The 18,482-nt window shown below is 44.6% G+C and overlaps 1 protein-coding gene across 1 annotated transcript in view; it reads right to left on the minus strand.

Moving 5' to 3' along the window:
* PPP3CC (protein phosphatase 3 catalytic subunit gamma) overlaps positions 1-18,482 on the minus strand; it is a 69,646-nt gene that overhangs the window by 33,995 nt on the left and 17,169 nt on the right. Inside the window, exons 7-10 of the mRNA XM_068274686.1 lie at positions 15,276-15,370; positions 7,284-7,409; positions 5,873-5,950; positions 3,198-3,279 (exon numbers count right to left, since the gene is read on the minus strand). Coding sequence (XP_068130787.1) covers positions 3,198-3,279; positions 5,873-5,950; positions 7,284-7,409; positions 15,276-15,370 — 381 coding nt within the window. The remainder of the gene's footprint in view (positions 1-3,197; positions 3,280-5,872; positions 5,951-7,283; positions 7,410-15,275; positions 15,371-18,482) is intronic.

Consider the following 18,482-nt stretch of genomic DNA (forward strand, 5'->3'; position numbering starts at 1 on the left):
ACCGCTCCCCTGCCTCCTCCGTATCGGCGCTACCCGCCCGCGTCCCTTCCCTCCCGCTGATTGGAGGGAAGTGGCGCAGGTGGGTCTTGGAGGCACACCATGGGGCAACAGAGGCTGGTGTTAGTGTGCACAACCAGCCTCTGTGCCCCCTAGCATAAGTAAATCTAGGCCCGGCCCTAGACCATTTGCCGCCTGAGGCAAACTTTAAAGAACTCGCCGCCGCAGGAAGTGACGTCAGTGGAGCGCACGCTGGAACGAGGAAGAGGTGAGTGATCCCCGCCCGTTGCCTCTTATAGCTGCAGCCAGCCAGCGACTTAACAAGCTGGAGGGGAGCGGAGGACGGGGGACCCAAGCGAGGGAGGGGGGGTCCGACCCCCCTCCCCGCCGCTAGGCCCAATACCCCCTTCCTGCCCGCTATCCCCTCCAGCTCGGGCGGCCCTCCACACCCACGGAAGGGCGGGTGTCGCCCCCCCAGAAGTGCCGCCTGAGGCAAACGTTTCACCCCGCCTCATGGGCGGGCCGGCCCTGAGTAAATACCACCTCGGGTTCTCTTTAAGTGGTTAATCAGATTTTTGAAATGTTACAATCAGAATCAGAAAATTTGATTGCAATTCTTGAATTGAAAAGAAATTTAAAAAAATTGTATGTTGTGTGGCCGCCTTTACACTGACACATCCATCAGATGAAAGAAGTTGTGCTGCAAAATCCAAGGCCACCAGCACAAAACACTGTATTTCACTTTATAAAGTGATGCCTTCTAATCGGGATCTATATCACATGTGCGTCCATTTTGAAAGGCACCTCCATATTATCAATGGTAAAAGGTGAGAGGTGTGTGTAGAAAAACTCTTCTAGGTTCCTTATCAAATGTGTACAAATCCTACAATGGAAGTGCCCTTTAAAGTATGGACACATATAAAGTCATTATCGCAATGTTTACTTGAAACTTAAGGCTCGTTCAGACGGACGTCTGAACCTGCTGTGTGGCGCCTCGCTCAAATGCTTTTCTGCTAGTAAGCAGAAAAGCATCTGCCAAACTTCGGCCAGATGCAACAAGAAAATGGGGAATGACGCGATCGAGCGCAGTGTTTGTGCTAACGATGGTAAAAGCCAGTACTGAAGGCTGTCCAATAATTTGTATGGACATTGCTTAAAGGAAACCAGAAATGTACACTTTGGCTCAAAATAGACATCTCCCCCGATAGATTTTACAAAAGAAATACTATATCTGGTATTTTTGCCGCTCTGGTGTGCCATTTTTTGTGGTTTTTTTTACTAAAAAACTCCATGCAAAACACAGTTCTTCACAAATGCGTATTATTTAGAGGGCTGAGTTCAAAATGAAATCACCTCTTATGACTAACAAATATAGATTAAAAAAAAGTTTTTCAATGTACCCTTACATTAGCAGCTCCTCCCATCTCATCACAGCTCTCTGTGATGCTGCAGTATACAGAAAGGGGAAAGCAGAGCCACAAAGGGGCAGGCTTGGGCTTGAAAAGATATCAGAGAAGACAGGCTCAGCTATAATGATTCCTGAGCAAAGTCAGACTGAATGCTCAGTCAGGGATTTTAACAAGCAGGCTGAGCAGTGAAGGATGAAACAGAGAGCAGGGTAGGTGTTTTCTCTTATGTTCCCACTGATATATATGGTAAAATACATGAGGGTGCTTCGCCTCTGGTACATTTTAAAAAAGAACTTTAACCAAGGATTGAACTTCACCCTAATCAGTAGCTGATAACCCCTTTCCCATGAGAAATCTCTACTGTTTCTCAAATAGGTCATCAGGGGGTCTGTATGGCTGATATTGTGGTGAAACCCCTCCCACAGTGTGATGTCATGACCAATGTCATAAAAGTTTCCTTTCTGTGAACCTTGTTGCATCGTGGGGAATAATGGCTGTTTCTAACTGCCAAGCAACCAGTATCTCCCTCTGTGCATATGTATATCTATAAATAAAAAAAACTTTTAGCCTATCGCATTGTTAGTGGGTGTGGTTATAGATAATGGCAGTCGGTGCGGTCTAGTTTTTTTTTCTTGTCTGCCAGTAGTAAAGATGATGATGTACTGGGTCATTGTGGATCAAACAACATGAACGAATGACATGGCGAATATCAATCATTTCTTGATCTCTCTTCTATTTTTTAACTTCTTACTTTGCAATGTTTTGATTTATCCCCCCCTATCCTCCCACACACACACTATTTTTCAGTTAAGTTCCTCTGTAAGCGATGAGCACTGAGGCTGTCGTTTATTGGTGGTTCAGCGCCTGTCTGAACTGGCCCTCACTCCCAAAGTCTGAACTGAAATACCACTTTCCTTCCCTCTGCATACTGTTCCTATACTTTCCACAAGAAAATTGGAGCCTGTTTGGCGTGCTCCAGCCAAAACTGCTAATATCTGAACAAAACCAAGAGGGACAATGGCTACGCTTTATGATTACATAAGCTTGAGAGAAAAAATGCTGCATGTCAGTCAGGGCTGGATTTACCATAAGGCACTGTAGGCACGTGCCTACAGGCGCCTGCCTGATGATAGAAAGGCAGCTCACTCCCCTCCCCAAGCACCTCCCTCTCTCCTTCCCTATGCAGAGTCCTGATGAGAGTGTAAATGAGAGGTTACTCACACAGCTCTCGGCATTCCACTGACCAGATCTCCCTTCAGTCAGGGGCACCTCTACCTACTTAATACTGAGGTTCCTCTCGCTACCTAATACTTGGGGACACCTCCAGCTACTTAATATTGAGGGCTTTTCTGGCTATCTAATACTAAGTGGCAGCTGTCGCTACCTGTGATGGGTAAGGGAAGTAAGGGAGAGGTGACAGCTAGGCCAGCCAGCACACTTGTGATGTGGTTCGGTGGCATTTGTAGGTTCATGAAGGACGAAGTCTAGGGTGCCAGGACATCTGTGCCTATAGGCTCCTCTGAGGTAAATCCAGGCCTGATGTCAGTAGTAAACAAAGATGTGCAAAAATTTCCATCGTCTTCATCTCAGTCCCATAAGCTCCATGCAGCCTAAGCACTAGAACTGGCCAAACATGACGCACAAGTCAATGCATCTTGTAGTGACTAGGTCTATATTTAGTGCCTGAAGGAGCAGCCCTTGGCGTATTAGGTCTTTAATGTGAATGACAGGTGAATAGCAAGCTGTGTGTGTTCAGGGAGATAAGAGGTCAACATGTAGCAGCTGCATCACCTGAGAACGGAGAACACTCTGGCCATCTTCCCAATTGCTCGAATCTTGTTCCGTATAATCTCTTTACGTACAGAGGCGCCACCTAGAGGAGATAATACAACATTACTCAGCTTTAATATTGCTATTTTTACAGCAATAAGGAAAACTGCCTATTGGCTACTTGCTGCTACCACAACCCTCTGCAATGTGCTTTACTGTACACTATAAGCAAAAAAAAATCACCTCTATATAAAACAAAAACAAGAAGGAGCACAAAACTCGCCAAATAAAAAATCAGAAGAATGACTTGATTGTTTTATCTTTTAAAATAATATATATCGGCCACAACAATAACACTACTGGCAGGAGACGTGCATAACATTATGTTACCAAGTTACAAGGGCACCTGTCAGGCTGTCAAGGGACAGAATATATTAGGCAGTCAGACAATTGGAATAAAGACAGTCCAAATCTTAGGACTTGTGTGTGTTTAGGGTATGTAGTGATTAATACAGTATAATCTCGTCATAGCCGGCCTTTGACCTGAGCGGTCGCTCAGGGCGCCAGCTTCCAAGGGGGCGCCTATAGCTGGTTACCTATACTGAGGGCACCTACACCTGATTTCCTATACTGGGGGCACCTATAGCTGGCTACCTTTACTGAGGGCACCAACACCTGGCTACCTATACTGGAGGCACCAACACCTGGCTACCTATATTGGAGGCACCTACGCCTGGCTACCTATAGGAGGGGATGGAGACCTTCAACTGACTTCATATACTGGGGGCACCTATGCTTGGCAACCTATATTGAGGGCACCTACACATGAGATCCTATACTGGGGGCACTTATACCTGGCTATCTACCTATACTGAGTCTGAGGGCGTTTTTTTTTCTTTGTGGGAGGGGGGTGCACTGCGGCTATAACACATGGTGCAAATTGTCGGTGCTGTGCTATCATTGTAAATGAAGGGTGTGTGGGGGTGGGGGGGGCAGCTAACTGTCCCACTGATTTTGTTTTTATTAATATTCCTGAGGTTGTAGCCTTAATTTTTAAGTATATTCAGGATAATGCACTCTTTCCATCCATTTGTCATCAAAAAGGTTGGGAACCACTGTCCTAGGAGGTAACTCAAGAGAAAAGTTGAATTGCATATGGGCCTGTGTGTGTGCGCGCACGCGTGAAGAGGATGAAGGGGGGCACAAAATCAGGATTCGCTCAGGGCGCTGTGAAACCTAAGGCCGGCCCTGAATCTCGTTATAGTAAACCCTGATATACTAAAACGTCTGGTATAGTAAACTAAAAGGCCAGGTCTAAATGTTCATTGTAAGACCTATGCTTTCTGTGTAAGTTGCTGCCTGATTATTGAGGGAATTGCCCCTCTTCTATGACTTGCTTGTGCATGGCTGCAATGCGACAGTATAATCCAGACTGCACAGAAATGTGGACAGAGGAGCAAACTATAAGTGCTGTACTTGCATTAACTGGTGCTTCCTCTGCAAGTTGCTGTGTGACTATTGCATGCAAATCCCTGCATATTGAGCACTGTGCGTTCGGATCTATAGCTTAGACTGTTGCTCACTTGCTAAAGCATTGAAAAGAAGAAAAAAAAATGACTCCCAATGATTGACTGAATACTACAGTATACATTATGTGCTTGTGTGTGACAATTTCTGATATAGTAAACTACTTTTACTGGTCCCTTGGTGTTTATTATACAGGAATTCTACTGTACCTACAAAAAGTGTGCAAAGGAAAGACAAACAGTGAGTACCCAATGCTCACTGGCCCACGTGGGGAGTAAATGGTACCTCGCCATCTCTGGCTGCCCATGTTGGTCGCTGCTCACTGCTGAAAGCACCTACAGTGGGCACATATCAACTGAATCACAGAGCAATGGAAGATGGTTGCCTGAACTGATGAATCACATTTTCTTTTTACTTCCCATATCTCAGGCTGCTCAAGCATCTGTGGGATGTGCTGAAAACACTGTTTCCATCTATGTTGGCTCCTCCTTACAACTTAAAGGATTTAAAGCGGACCTGAACTCAGAATGCCCTCTCTGCTCTAAAAGATACGCAACAGCATAATAACCTTCAAACAAAAAATATTTCTATGTTACAGCAGATACAAAGCCTAAAATAAATCTGCACTGTTTCTACTTCCTGATTCATGGAAGCAGACATACTGTTAACAGCCTGTGCTTTTCAACAAGCTTATCTGCCATCTTTGCCATTGGCAGTCATGTGACACGGGGAGAGATGAAATTACAACTAGTTATTAGACACAAATGAGGGGGAATTAGACAGGCTAAACTCTCTAAATACATCCAGGGTGCATTTCTTTGTTTTCCTTCTGTCCTGTGCAAGTGTTCAGGTCCACTTTAAAGAATGTTCTCCTAGTGCCTTGGTGCCAGAGTCAGACACCCCAGGACACATTCTGAGACCTCATGGAGTCCATGCTTTTGGAGGGGCCAGAGGTGATTAGGTGGTAGAAGCGGGATGTACGCGATATTTAGCAGGTCGTTATACTGTTTTGACTGATCAGTGTATGTGAACACCTGTCAGTTACCACATATATCTTTAAAATTAAATAAAAAAATAGAAAAAAAAAAAAAGACAAGACAGAACAAAAAAGAAAAATAGAGAAGTGAAAAGAAAGCAACAGTCAGAAAAAGAGGAGGTACTTCTCTTACTTTCCAGTGTGTCCTCTCCTTCCGTAATCAGTTCATCATCAGAGCAGATACTGAGGATATTCACCAGCATCTCGGTCACTGGGGCAAATAAAGGAACACATAATCAGTCACTGGTCAGCTGTGATGTTTTGGGATGTATCATGTATCGCCAGGGCTGGATTTAGCATAAGGCACTGTAGGCACATGCTTACAGGCACCTGATGATAGAAAGGCGACTCACTTCCCTCCCCGAGAGCCTCCCTCTCTCCTTCCCCACACAGACCCCCAAGCAGAGCATAAATGAGTCACTCACCCAGCTCTCTGCATTCCACTGATGAGATCTCCCTCCCAGTGCGGGCACCACTAGCCAATTAATACTGAGGGTACCTCTGGCCATCTAATGCTAAGGGACACCTGTATTATATTACTGCAGATCTATGCATTTTAAATGTGGACCAGTGAACTGCTTTGATTGCAAGATTTAATTGGTCCATTTTACAATTCATTTTCATAATTAGTATAATTCTGTATCATAACAGTTAGACCCTTGACACCCACTAGGCCCCAGGAATTAGCATAGTTTGCACTGTGGATGATCCTGCACTGCTTAAAGAGGAACTTCAGCCTAAACAAACATACTGTCATTAAGTTACATTAGTTATGTTAATTAAAATAGATAGGTAATATAATCTCTTACCCACCCTGTTTAAAAAAAACAAACAGGCAAATGTTTGTGATTTCATGGGAGCAGCCATCTTTTTGGTTGAAAGGAGGTGACAGGGAGCATGAGATACAGTTCCAACTGTCCTTTGTCCTGATCACCCCTCTCAGCTGCGCGCATTAGTCAACAAGAACAACATCAGAAATCCCATCATGCTCTGCACAGCATCAGGGGCATATTTCTTTGATAGGGCGGAGCTTAGCTTCTGTGCAGCTAAAAATGAGGCTTGAGTAAGAAAAACAAAGTTCTGTGAAACTGTTAAAGAAACACCAAGCCTTTTCAGTGCTGCTGAGTAAATTTTTAGTCTGGAGGTTCACTTTAAATTCACTAAAGGGTCACATTAGGCCTAGACACAGATTTCCTTTATTAGGAGTGACGGTTAAATCATGGAAATAATGGCGCCTTTATGTATTTACCCAACATGACATTCAGGAGGGAATTGCAAACCTCTGTAGATAACATACAATAGGAAACTGAGTTAAGCCTTCCGCACACTAATATGTCAAAGGCTAAACGTCTCAGTTCCTGTGCAGGAATGTGTACTTTCCCATGAATACTGCGGGGAGTAAACAGAAGCTCTTTCACGGAGAGGTTCAAGGTAAAGCCATACTGATCCTTTAACCATGTTTATTTCTATTGAAGCTCTATGTCCATAATGTAAGCGAGTTCACACCATGTCTGCCTTGTGTACACACACACTGCATCCATTACCTTTCTCCCCGACAAAGGGCAGAGACCAAGTGAACACATCCATGAAGTTTGGCAGCCAGTAAGGATGTGGAGAACAATTAAACTGACGGATGTTCATCACGTTATTCTCATATTTGAGCACTGCGGCTGTAAGGACAGAAGAGGAAAGAGATGATTTCACACAAAGCGCAGACGCCTACACAAACAAATAGAGCCAGTAGCTGCTTCCAACATAAGACACACGTACACACACACACTGAGAATACACACTGTGACTATACACTCCGACTCACACTGAGACTACACACTATAACACACTGTGACTATACACACTCAGACTATACACTCCGACTCACACTGAGACTATACACACATACAGTAAGACTACAAGACACCCTGTGACAATGCACATCCAGACTATACACTCTGACCCACAATGAGACTATACACAGACACCCAGAGACTATACATACACAGGGCTGGTGCACACCACAATGAGACTATACAAAGACACCCAGAGACTATACACACACAGGGCTGGTACACACCACAATGAGACTATACACAGACACCCAGAGACTATACACACACAGGGCTGGTGCACACCACAATGAGACTATACACAGATACCCAGAGACTATACACACACAGGGCTGGTGCACACCACAATGAGACTATACAAAGACACCCAGAGACTATACACACACAGGGCTGGTGCACACCACAATGAGACTATACAAAGATACCCAGAGACTATACACACACAGGGCTGGTACACACCACAATGAGACTATACAAAGACACCCAGAGACTATACACACACAGGGCTGGTGCACACCACAATGAGACTATACACAGACACCCAGACACTATACACACACAGGGCAGGTGCACACCACAATGAGACTATACACAGACACCCAGAGACTATACACACACTGGGCTGGTGCACACCACAATGAGACTATACAAAGACACCCAGAGACTATACACACACAGGGCTGGTGCACACCACAATGAGACTATACACAGACACCCAGAGACTATACACACACAGGGCTGGTGCACACCACAATGAGACTATACAAAGATACCCAGAGACTATACACACACAGGGCTGGTGCACACCACAATGAGACTATACACAGACACCCAGAGACTATACACACACAGGGCTGGTGCACACCACAATGAGACTATACACAGACACCCAGAGACTATACACACACAGGGCTGGTGCACACCACAATGAGACTATACACAGACACCCAGAGACTATACACACACAGGGCTGGTGCACACCACAATGAGACTATACAAAGATACCCAGAGACTATACACACACAGGGCTGGTGCACACCACAATGAGACTATACACAGACACCCAGAGACTATACACACACAGGGCAGGTGCACACCACAATGAGACTATACAAAGACACCCAGAGACTATACACACACAGGGCTGGTGCACACCACAATGAGACTATACACAGACACCCAGAGACTATACACACACAGGGCTGGTGCACACCACAATGAGACTATACAAAGATACCCAGAGACTATACACACACAGGGCTGGTGCACACCACAATGAGACTATACACAGACACCCAGAGACTATACACACACAGGGCTGGTGCACTCCACAATGAGACTATACACAGACACCCAGAGACTATACACACACAGGACTGGTGCACACCACAATGAGACTATACACAGACACCCAGAGACTATACACACACTGGGCTGGTGCACACCACAATGAGACTATACAAAGATACCCAGAGACTATACACACACAGGGCTGGTACACACCACAATGAGACTATACACAGACACCCAGAGACTATACACACACTGGGCTGGTGCACACCACAATGAGACTATACAAAGACACCCAGAGACTAAACACACACTGGGCTGGTGCACACCACAATGAGACTATACACAGACACCCAGAGACTATACACACACAGGGCTGGTGCACACCACAATGAGACTATACAAAGACACCCAGAGACTATACACACACAGGGCTGGTACACACCACAATGAGACTATACACAGACACCCAGAGACTATACACACACAGGGCTGGTGCACACCACAATGAGACTATACACAGACACCCAGAGACTATACACACACTGGGCTGGTGCACACCACAATGAGACTATACAAAGACACCCAGAGACTATACACACACAGGGCTGGTGCACACCACAATGAGACTATACAAAGACACCCAGAGACTATACACACACTGGGCTGGTGCACACCACAATGAGACTATACACAGACACCCAGAGACTATACACACACAGGGCTGGTGCACACCACAATGAGACTATACACAGACACCCAGAGACTATACACACACTGGGCTGGTACACACCACAATGAGACTATACACAGACACCCAGAGACTATACACACACAGGGCTGGTGCACACCACAATGAGACTATACACAGACACCCAGAGACTATACACACACTGGGCTGGTGCACACCACAATGAGACTATACAAAGACACCCAGAGACTATACACACACAGGGCTGGTGCACACCACAATGAGACTATACACATACACCCAGAGACTATACACACACAGGGCTGGTGCACACCACAATGAGACTATACACAGACACCCAGAGACTATACACACACTGGGCTGGTACACACCACAATGAGACTATACACAGACACCCAGAGACTATACACACACTGGGCTGGTGCACACCACAATGAGACTATACACAGACACCCAGAGACTTTACACACACAGGGCTGGTGCACACCACAATGAGACTATACACAGACACCCAGAGACTATACACACACTGGGCTGGTGCACACCACAATGAGACTATACACAGACACCCAGAGACTATACACACACAGGGCTGGTGCACACCACAATGAGACTATACACAGACACCCAGAGACTATACACACACAGGGCTGGTGCACTCCACAATGAGACTATACACAGACACCCAGAGACTATACACACACAGGGCTGGTGCACACCACAGTGAGACTATACAAAGACACCCAGAGACTATACACACACAGGGCTGGTGCACACCACAATGAGACTATACACAGACACCCAGAGACTATACACACACAGGGCTGGTGCACACCACAATGAGACTATACACAGACACCCAGAGACTATACACACACAGGGCTGGTGCACACCACAATGAGACTATACACAGACACCCAGAGACTATACACACACAGGGCTGGTGCACACCACAATGAGACTATACACAGACACCCAGAGACTATACACACACAGGGCTGGTACACACCACAATGAGACTATATACAGACACCCAGAGACTATACACACACAGGGCTGGTGCACACCACAATGAGACTATACACAGACACCCAGACACTATACACACACAGGGCTGGTGCACACCACAATGAGACTATACAAAGATACCCAGAGACTATACACACACAGGGCTGGTACACACCACAATGAGACTATACAAAGACACCCAGAGACTATACACACACAGGGCTGGTACACACCACAATGGGAGTATACACAGACACCCAGAGACTATACACACACAGGGCTGGTGCACACCACAATGAGACTATACACAGACACCCAGAGACTATACACACACAGGGCAGGTGCACACCACAATGAGACTATACAAAGATACCCAGAGACTATACACACACTGGGCTGGTGCACACCACAATGAGACTATACAAAGATACCCAGAGACTATACACACACTGGGCTGGTACACACCACAATGAGACTATACACAGACACCCAGAGACTATACACACACAGGGCTGGTACACACCACAATGAGACTATACACAGACACCCAGAGACTATACACACACAGGGCTGGTGCACACCACAATGAGACTATACACAGACACCCAGAGACTATACACACACTGGGCTGGTGCACACCACAATGAGACTATACACAGACACCCAGAGACTATACACACACAGGGCTGGTGCACACCACAATGAGACTATACACAGACACCCAGAGACTATACACACACTGGGCTGGTGCACTCCAGAGCGGTTCTAAAGCATTTTTTAAAAAGCTTGCAGGGTGAAAACCACTTGGCTAATGAAAGTGAATGGGATGGTGCACACCAGGGAGGTTCGTTTTTTCCACAGACGCAAACTCGGGGGCTGCAGCATTTTTTAGATTTCTTAGGCGTTTCTGCCTCAATGTTAAAGTATAGGAAAGTAGAAAATCACTCTGAAAAACGCTAGATCAGAGCGGTTTTCCAGGCGTTTTTGTTACAGAAGCTGTTCAGAAACAGCTTTAGGGCCCATTCACACTAGAAATCGCTAAACACTAATGCAAAACGCTGAGCGTTTTTCTGGCGTTTTTTCCTAGCGATTTTTCACTGTATAGAGAGCGTTTTTCCAGCGATTAGCGTTTTGCGATTTCTAGTTCAATTCAAATACTTTTACTGAAACGCTAATCGCTCCAGAATCGCTCAGAAAACGCTGCATGCAACGCGTTTGCGATTCAGCAAATCGCTAAACGCTTAGATGAGAACACTTCCATACACTTTCATTGTGCACACGTTTTTCAAATCGCTAGCGGTTTTCAGCAAAGCTGAAATCGCTCTGAAAACGCACAAGTGTGAATGGGCCCTTACTGTAACAATATAGGACATCTTCTACACAAAAACGCTCCAAAAACGCTAGGCATGTTTAGAAAACGTCTCCAAACTTGCCTAGGAATCGCTCTGAAATATGCTTCAAAAACCTCTAGCATTAGCAGATCTGCTAGAGGTTTTTGGTGTGCACTGGGCCATACACTCTGACACCACACCTACACACACACACATATACACACGTACACTCCCAGAGGCTATACACAAACACACAGGCTATTCCTGTGCATGCACACACACACACAAACTACATACAACACATACTACGATACAAAACTGACACTACACACATACACGGAGACTGCACACTCTGACACCACACACATACACTCCCAGAAACTACACACTAGGAGACTATACACACACACACACAAACTACACACAACACATACTATGATACAAAACTGACACTACACACATACACTGAGACTGCACACTCTGACAACACACACATACACTCCCAGAAACAACACACTAGGAGACTGTACATACACACACACACACACTATGATACAAAACTGACACTACACACACACAGATTACACACATGCACACACACACAAACACAGTGATTTAACACACATGTTGAGTGTACACAGACACACACATAGAGAAGTACAACCCAACAGGAGTGATCATGTGTAGCCAAACACAAACAGGTTAACAATTCTACATTATTTGCATTGTCTCACACCCTCCCCCCCCCCAGGTGATTCTGTGAAAGTAAGTCAGCTAGAGCTGCTACTGTAGTATAAAGGGGCCCATACACTGGTCAATTTCAGCAATCGATTTGATGGAATCGATTTGCAATTTGATCTGACAGGATGGAAAATCTAGGTCGACCTGCTACTGGCAGCAGATCGATAGCCCATATGGTTCAGTAATGCATTTAGATTGATTTCCAATAGATTTCCAATAGATCTCATTTTTGAAATCTGTTCCTAGTGTGTGGCAAACATCAGATAGATTTCTGACGGGAATCTATCTGATTGTCGAATCTGCTGCAAATCTATCAGTTTATGGCCACCTTAAGTCATTCTGATCTGAAGACAGATCAGATAGGCAGGAAACAAGGGAAAACTGACAGGGACTCTTTTGCTGCTGACTGCAAACTACAGCATATGTATTGTACATTTTACACTATAGAAATAGGGTCTTCAGAAGGTTTTTAGTCTTTGTTAAGAGGAAGACTTTTCTAAGTACCAATACGTAAAACATGCTACAGAAGTTCAGCATTTCCACATCATAACATCCTCTATGCAAGAGTTGGATAATGTCAACACAAACTACAAAGTTCAGATAGTAACCACATTATGTACTTCATCTCATATATACTCAGCTCAATCAGTGACATCACCAGGCTCTGACACTCACACAAGGGCATGCAGTATATTTAACTAATGCTGGGTACACACGTTGAGATTTCCCGCTCGATTCACGAGATCGAACGGATCGATTAGATTATTTCAAACATGCTCGATTAGATTTCGATCGTTTTTTCCATGTTAAGTATGCAAAATCGATGGCAGGAACGATCAAAATCCAATCGAGCATGTTTGAAATAATCGAATCGAGCCACGAATCGAGCAGGAAATCTCATCATGTGTACCCAGCATAACAGTCATTGCACAGTATCACAGAACACTTACAAACTGTGGCTGCACAGTCCCATCCATAAACAGCACACTACAGTGAATGCACTATAATAGAATGCAAAGTGATAGGACATGTCTGCATATACAAATTGTAAAACAACCCTCTGCAGACAGCATAGTGGACACTGTACAACAAGACTGCAATCAGCACCTCTGAGATGTTTGTTCCCACTTACAGCAAGAAGTTCAAAAACAATGCCTCCCAGTACTGGTCATCCCTGGACCCTTCCGCCATTCTGAGTATGCTAATGCTACTAGTGCAGCGGATGGCCACAGCATCCAATGAGTAGCATTTGGGCACAATAACCAATAAGGTTTCAGCTGTATTCTATAGAAAGTAAGTTTAAGCACTTGCGGATTAAAATCTATGACATGTTTGGGTGTAGGGTGTAGATTTCAATCAGTCTCACCATGTGCCGCTGTTCTGTCGCTGCCCCTGCCTGCTCTGCTGTCATTGGCTCCTGACCCCATGGTTACTGTGAGCCAATCACAGAGCAAGCTAAGGAAAGGACGGCTCTGGTCCTTAAAGTGAACCTGGGGTGAAAATAAACTGATGAGATAAACAATTGTATTTATCCCCCTGCTCCTAAAAAATGACTTTTTTTTAGAGATCCCAGGATTTTATTTTATATTTAAACATTTAGAAAGTAGATTGAATATTTTGTTGTCTGCTCAGTTGCAGTCTATTAAGTGTCCCTAAATGAAAATACATGAGCTATATTGACCCTTTCTCTCTCCCTCTGCTCTCGGAAATACGTAGAAAAATGTATTCTGCCAGGAAAGCTTTTATGGCTGTAATTTGCTTATCAGTGAGGTTTACTATATTCCAAAAAGATACTGACAAGACAGAAGCTGTCACTTCCATCCTTAAAAAATAACTGTTTCAGGCAGCAAAATAAAACAAGTAAAACACCCTGGTTATTAATATGTTTAGTACTGTACATGCACATGTTCATCTCATCATGTCACATGCCACCTCAGGTACACTGGATGAGGAAAGGGTTAAAGCGTACCCGAGGTGACTTGATGAGATAGATAAGTGCATGTACAGTGCCAAATATATTAATAACTAGCTGTGTTCCTTTTTTTCTTTTACTGCCAGAAAGATTTACCCTTCAAGCATGCAAGTGACAGTTTCTGTCTCTAGTCAGACCCTTGTCAAATCATAGTGTAACCCTCACTGATAATGAATTACAGCTATACAAGTTTTTTTTTCCAGAAATGAACAACTTATGAGTGCAGGGGATAGATAAAAAAGGGCAATACTTCATGTATTTTAGCTCTGGGACACTTAATAGACTGCCCTTGAGCAGTGGACAATCAAACACTACATCTACCTTGTAAATCTTCTTTGTAAATGTTTAAACATAAAATAAAACCATGGGATAGCTAAAAAGTCATTTTAATAGTAGTATTAGTAGGAGGATAGATACAATTGTTTATCTCATCAGTTACATCTTCACCTCGGATTCACTTTAATAAATCATCCCAAATTGTTGCTGTTGTTCCCCATTATAGCAGTATCTTTAGCTAGCCACGAATGGGTATTCCCCCAGTGCTGGCCCTCAGTTTGGTAAAAGAAGAGGGGTGCAATCTTGCTGATAGTGGGAAACCCTTTTCATTCAGATGCACAGGATACAAATGTCCCTCTGACCTTTGTTGTTGTATACATCAAGGTAATTCGGTGCAGAGAAAATGGTGATGAGAGATGGGAAACCAGTCGTCTGGCTTTTTCGGTACATCCGGTAGCTGCAGGTTGAAAGAGAAATGTGAGATGTGGTGTATATGGCTGGCATCACCATGTTACTCTGCATCACTGACATCTACTGCAGGGACGCTGTGGAATTACCCCTGCCTAACGTACAACTCACTGACCGCCTACATAAGTACTGCTAGCCAGAGCAGCTGCATCTGTCCTCACCTCCCTACATTACTATCCTCTACACAGGAAATGACATTATGTCGTCATGGGACATTTTTTTTCCTGCTTGAGAACAATAGTAAGGGTAAGAAAAAATACCTCAATGTTCAAGGGCAGCGTCAATGGGAGTATGAACGATTTAACAAACTCAAATGATATTATCAAAACATCAATACACCATTATATATCCTAATCATGCACTTGCCAACATAAATTAATACAAAGTAACCAAGAAAAGAGAATTGGCTCTCGGGTGCATGAAGAGGATGAAAACTTTAATCACATATATATCATAACAAACAATATACAAAATACAATAATACAAAAAAACCCCATAAATATAGAAATAAACCCCATAAAAAGCTCCTCACAAACCCTCCAGAAAAACTAGGGGCTGCAGTCCCCCAAAAAGGATGAAAATGAGCACTCTGCACACGCTTGATGGTGGTATCATTATTGTGGGCAAATCAAGAGGCCACAGGCGTTCAGGCCCAGCACATAATGGACAGAAAACAGCAATGGGTGCCAACAAAGGCTCCTAAGTAATGTTCTTGAAATGTGTAGCAGGCACAGGCAAGTTGAAAAGCGGCATCCGAAGCAAAGCAAAAGCAAGCTCATGAGCTGACAGCATAGATAACATCAAGCAGGCTAATAGCATGCAGTATTGATAACTCGTAATGCAGATGGATGGCAGGTGATGAGCCTGGATAAGCAAGCAGTCCCTCAATCGCAGGGTATAAGGTGGTGAATCAAAGCACAAAGATCTTATCCCAGGATAAACACATATGACAAATGTTCTGCAAAGTCCCCCAATCGCAGGGTCTGTATGGTCAAACAGCCATATCTATGCGCTAATGCTGCTCACAAATAGTTACCAAACTTCATTGATGAAATCCGGAGCCCATGTGCATGTCAGCAGGGTTCCCTTGATGTGGCCATGCAGCTGATCCAAAGGCCAAAATGTAGAATGTCCGTGGAACCAGGAGGAACCGGAGAGGTGCAGGTGCCAGAGAGAGGAGGGATGGAGGAGAAAATCCGCGCTGTCAGGAGGAGCCTGACATGTTTCGCCGCCACTAGCGGCCTTTTCAAAGGCAGACAGCGTGGAGATAAACATGGACGCCATAACGGCGTCCATAAATGCTGAATGCGCCCGCGCGGCCCGCCCCCCCCGGGCACGCCCCCCAATTCCACGCACCATCACCCCACGCCCGGCAACTTGTCGGCGTGTGGGCGGCCCCCATCCGGAACGCAAATGCGCTCCAACCAACGCGCATCACGACAAAGCGCCGCATGGCGCCCAGCGGATGACGTCAAGGGGAGCCGTCCAATGGGGAGGGTGAGCGAGCGGGGCAAAGGGCGAGGCGGGCACCGCGGGCGCACGCAGACAGACCTGCCACAAGGCAATAAATGTAAAAAAGCAACTAGTTAATAAAGAAAAAAGTAATAGAAGAAAAAAATAATAAATAATGCTGATAATGAAAAAATACCAAATAAAGCGAACAAAACCCTTTTAAGTCTAAATTGAAGTATGTTAACTGGCGCTATGAGCCCAAATATCAGGCACCAGAACGCCAATCGCATACAATCAAATAAACCTATATATATATATATTCAAACAGAGAACAAAAAAACACAAAAAAAAGAGAAAGAGAGAGGCGGAGAGAGACCTGCCCTTAATAATGACATTATAATAATATCAGAGTGGGTATAGGTATCACACCCACATATAATAAGTGGCCCTAAAAGGCAAAAAGCCTACCGTAGGAGGAGAAAATACAGCAGCAAACAGGGAAAAAGGCGAGAGGGGCCCAAAATGGCGGGGGACCCTCACAGATGTCAACCAAAGTGCATCCAGGTGAGACAACCCGGATGGACAAAGGGTAGGGGGGGGGGAGGGGAAAGGGGGGGTTGGAAAGAAGGAGAACAGAGCAGACAATACATAAAAGCTTCATAAACTGAGACCACATCTCATGAAACTACATGGGCAAAAAAACCCGGTAATTTATACTGTCATTTAGACCCTTAGGTTCAGTGGCTCTAAGATCAAAAATCCAACGGGACTCCAGCTGTAAAAGGGCTTTGTCAATGTCGCCATCTCTGGGGTGGATATGGACCCTATCCAGGCCTATGAAACTGATAAAGCTGGGATCACCTCTATGCTCCAAATGGACGTGTCTGGAAATCGGGGATTTAAAGTTGCAATTTGCAACATCCCCCACATGGTTTTTAATTCTTTCTTTAAAAGCTCTCGATGTTTTACCAACATAAAAACTGCCACATCTGCAGTACATAAGATAAATAACACCCACAGTGTTGCAGTTAACAAAATGCTTGAAGTTTGGTAACTATTTGTGAGCAGCATTAGCGCATAGATATGGCTGTTTGACCATACAGACCCTGCGATTGGGGGACTTTGCAGAACATTTGTCATATGTGTTTATCCTGGGATAAGATCTTTGTGCTTTGATTCACCACCTTATACCCTGCGATTGAGGGACTGCTTGCTTATCCAGGCTCATCACCTGCCATCCATCTGCATTACGAGTTATCAATACTGCATGCTATTAGCCTGCTTGATGTTATCTATGCTGTCAGCTCATGAGCTTGCTTTTGCTTTGCTTCGGATGCCGCTTTTCAACTTGCTTCCCTGTGCCTGCTACACATTTCAAGAACATTACTTAGGAGCCTTTGTTGGCACCCATTGCTGTTTGCTGTCCATTATGTGCTGGGCCTGAACGCCTGTGGCCTCTTGATTTGCCCACAATAATGATACCACCATCAAGCGTGTGCAGAGTGCTCATTTTCATCCTTTTTGGGGGACTGCAGCCCCTAGTTTTTCTGGAGGGTTTGTGAGGAGCTTTTTATGGGGTTTATTTCTATATTTATGGGGGTTTTTTGTATTATTGTATTTTGTATATTGTTTGTTATGATATATATGTG

This window comes from Hyperolius riggenbachi, chromosome 3, assembly GCF_040937935.1.
Source record: "Hyperolius riggenbachi isolate aHypRig1 chromosome 3, aHypRig1.pri, whole genome shotgun sequence".
Lineage (NCBI taxonomy): Eukaryota > Metazoa > Chordata > Amphibia > Anura > Hyperoliidae > Hyperolius > Hyperolius riggenbachi.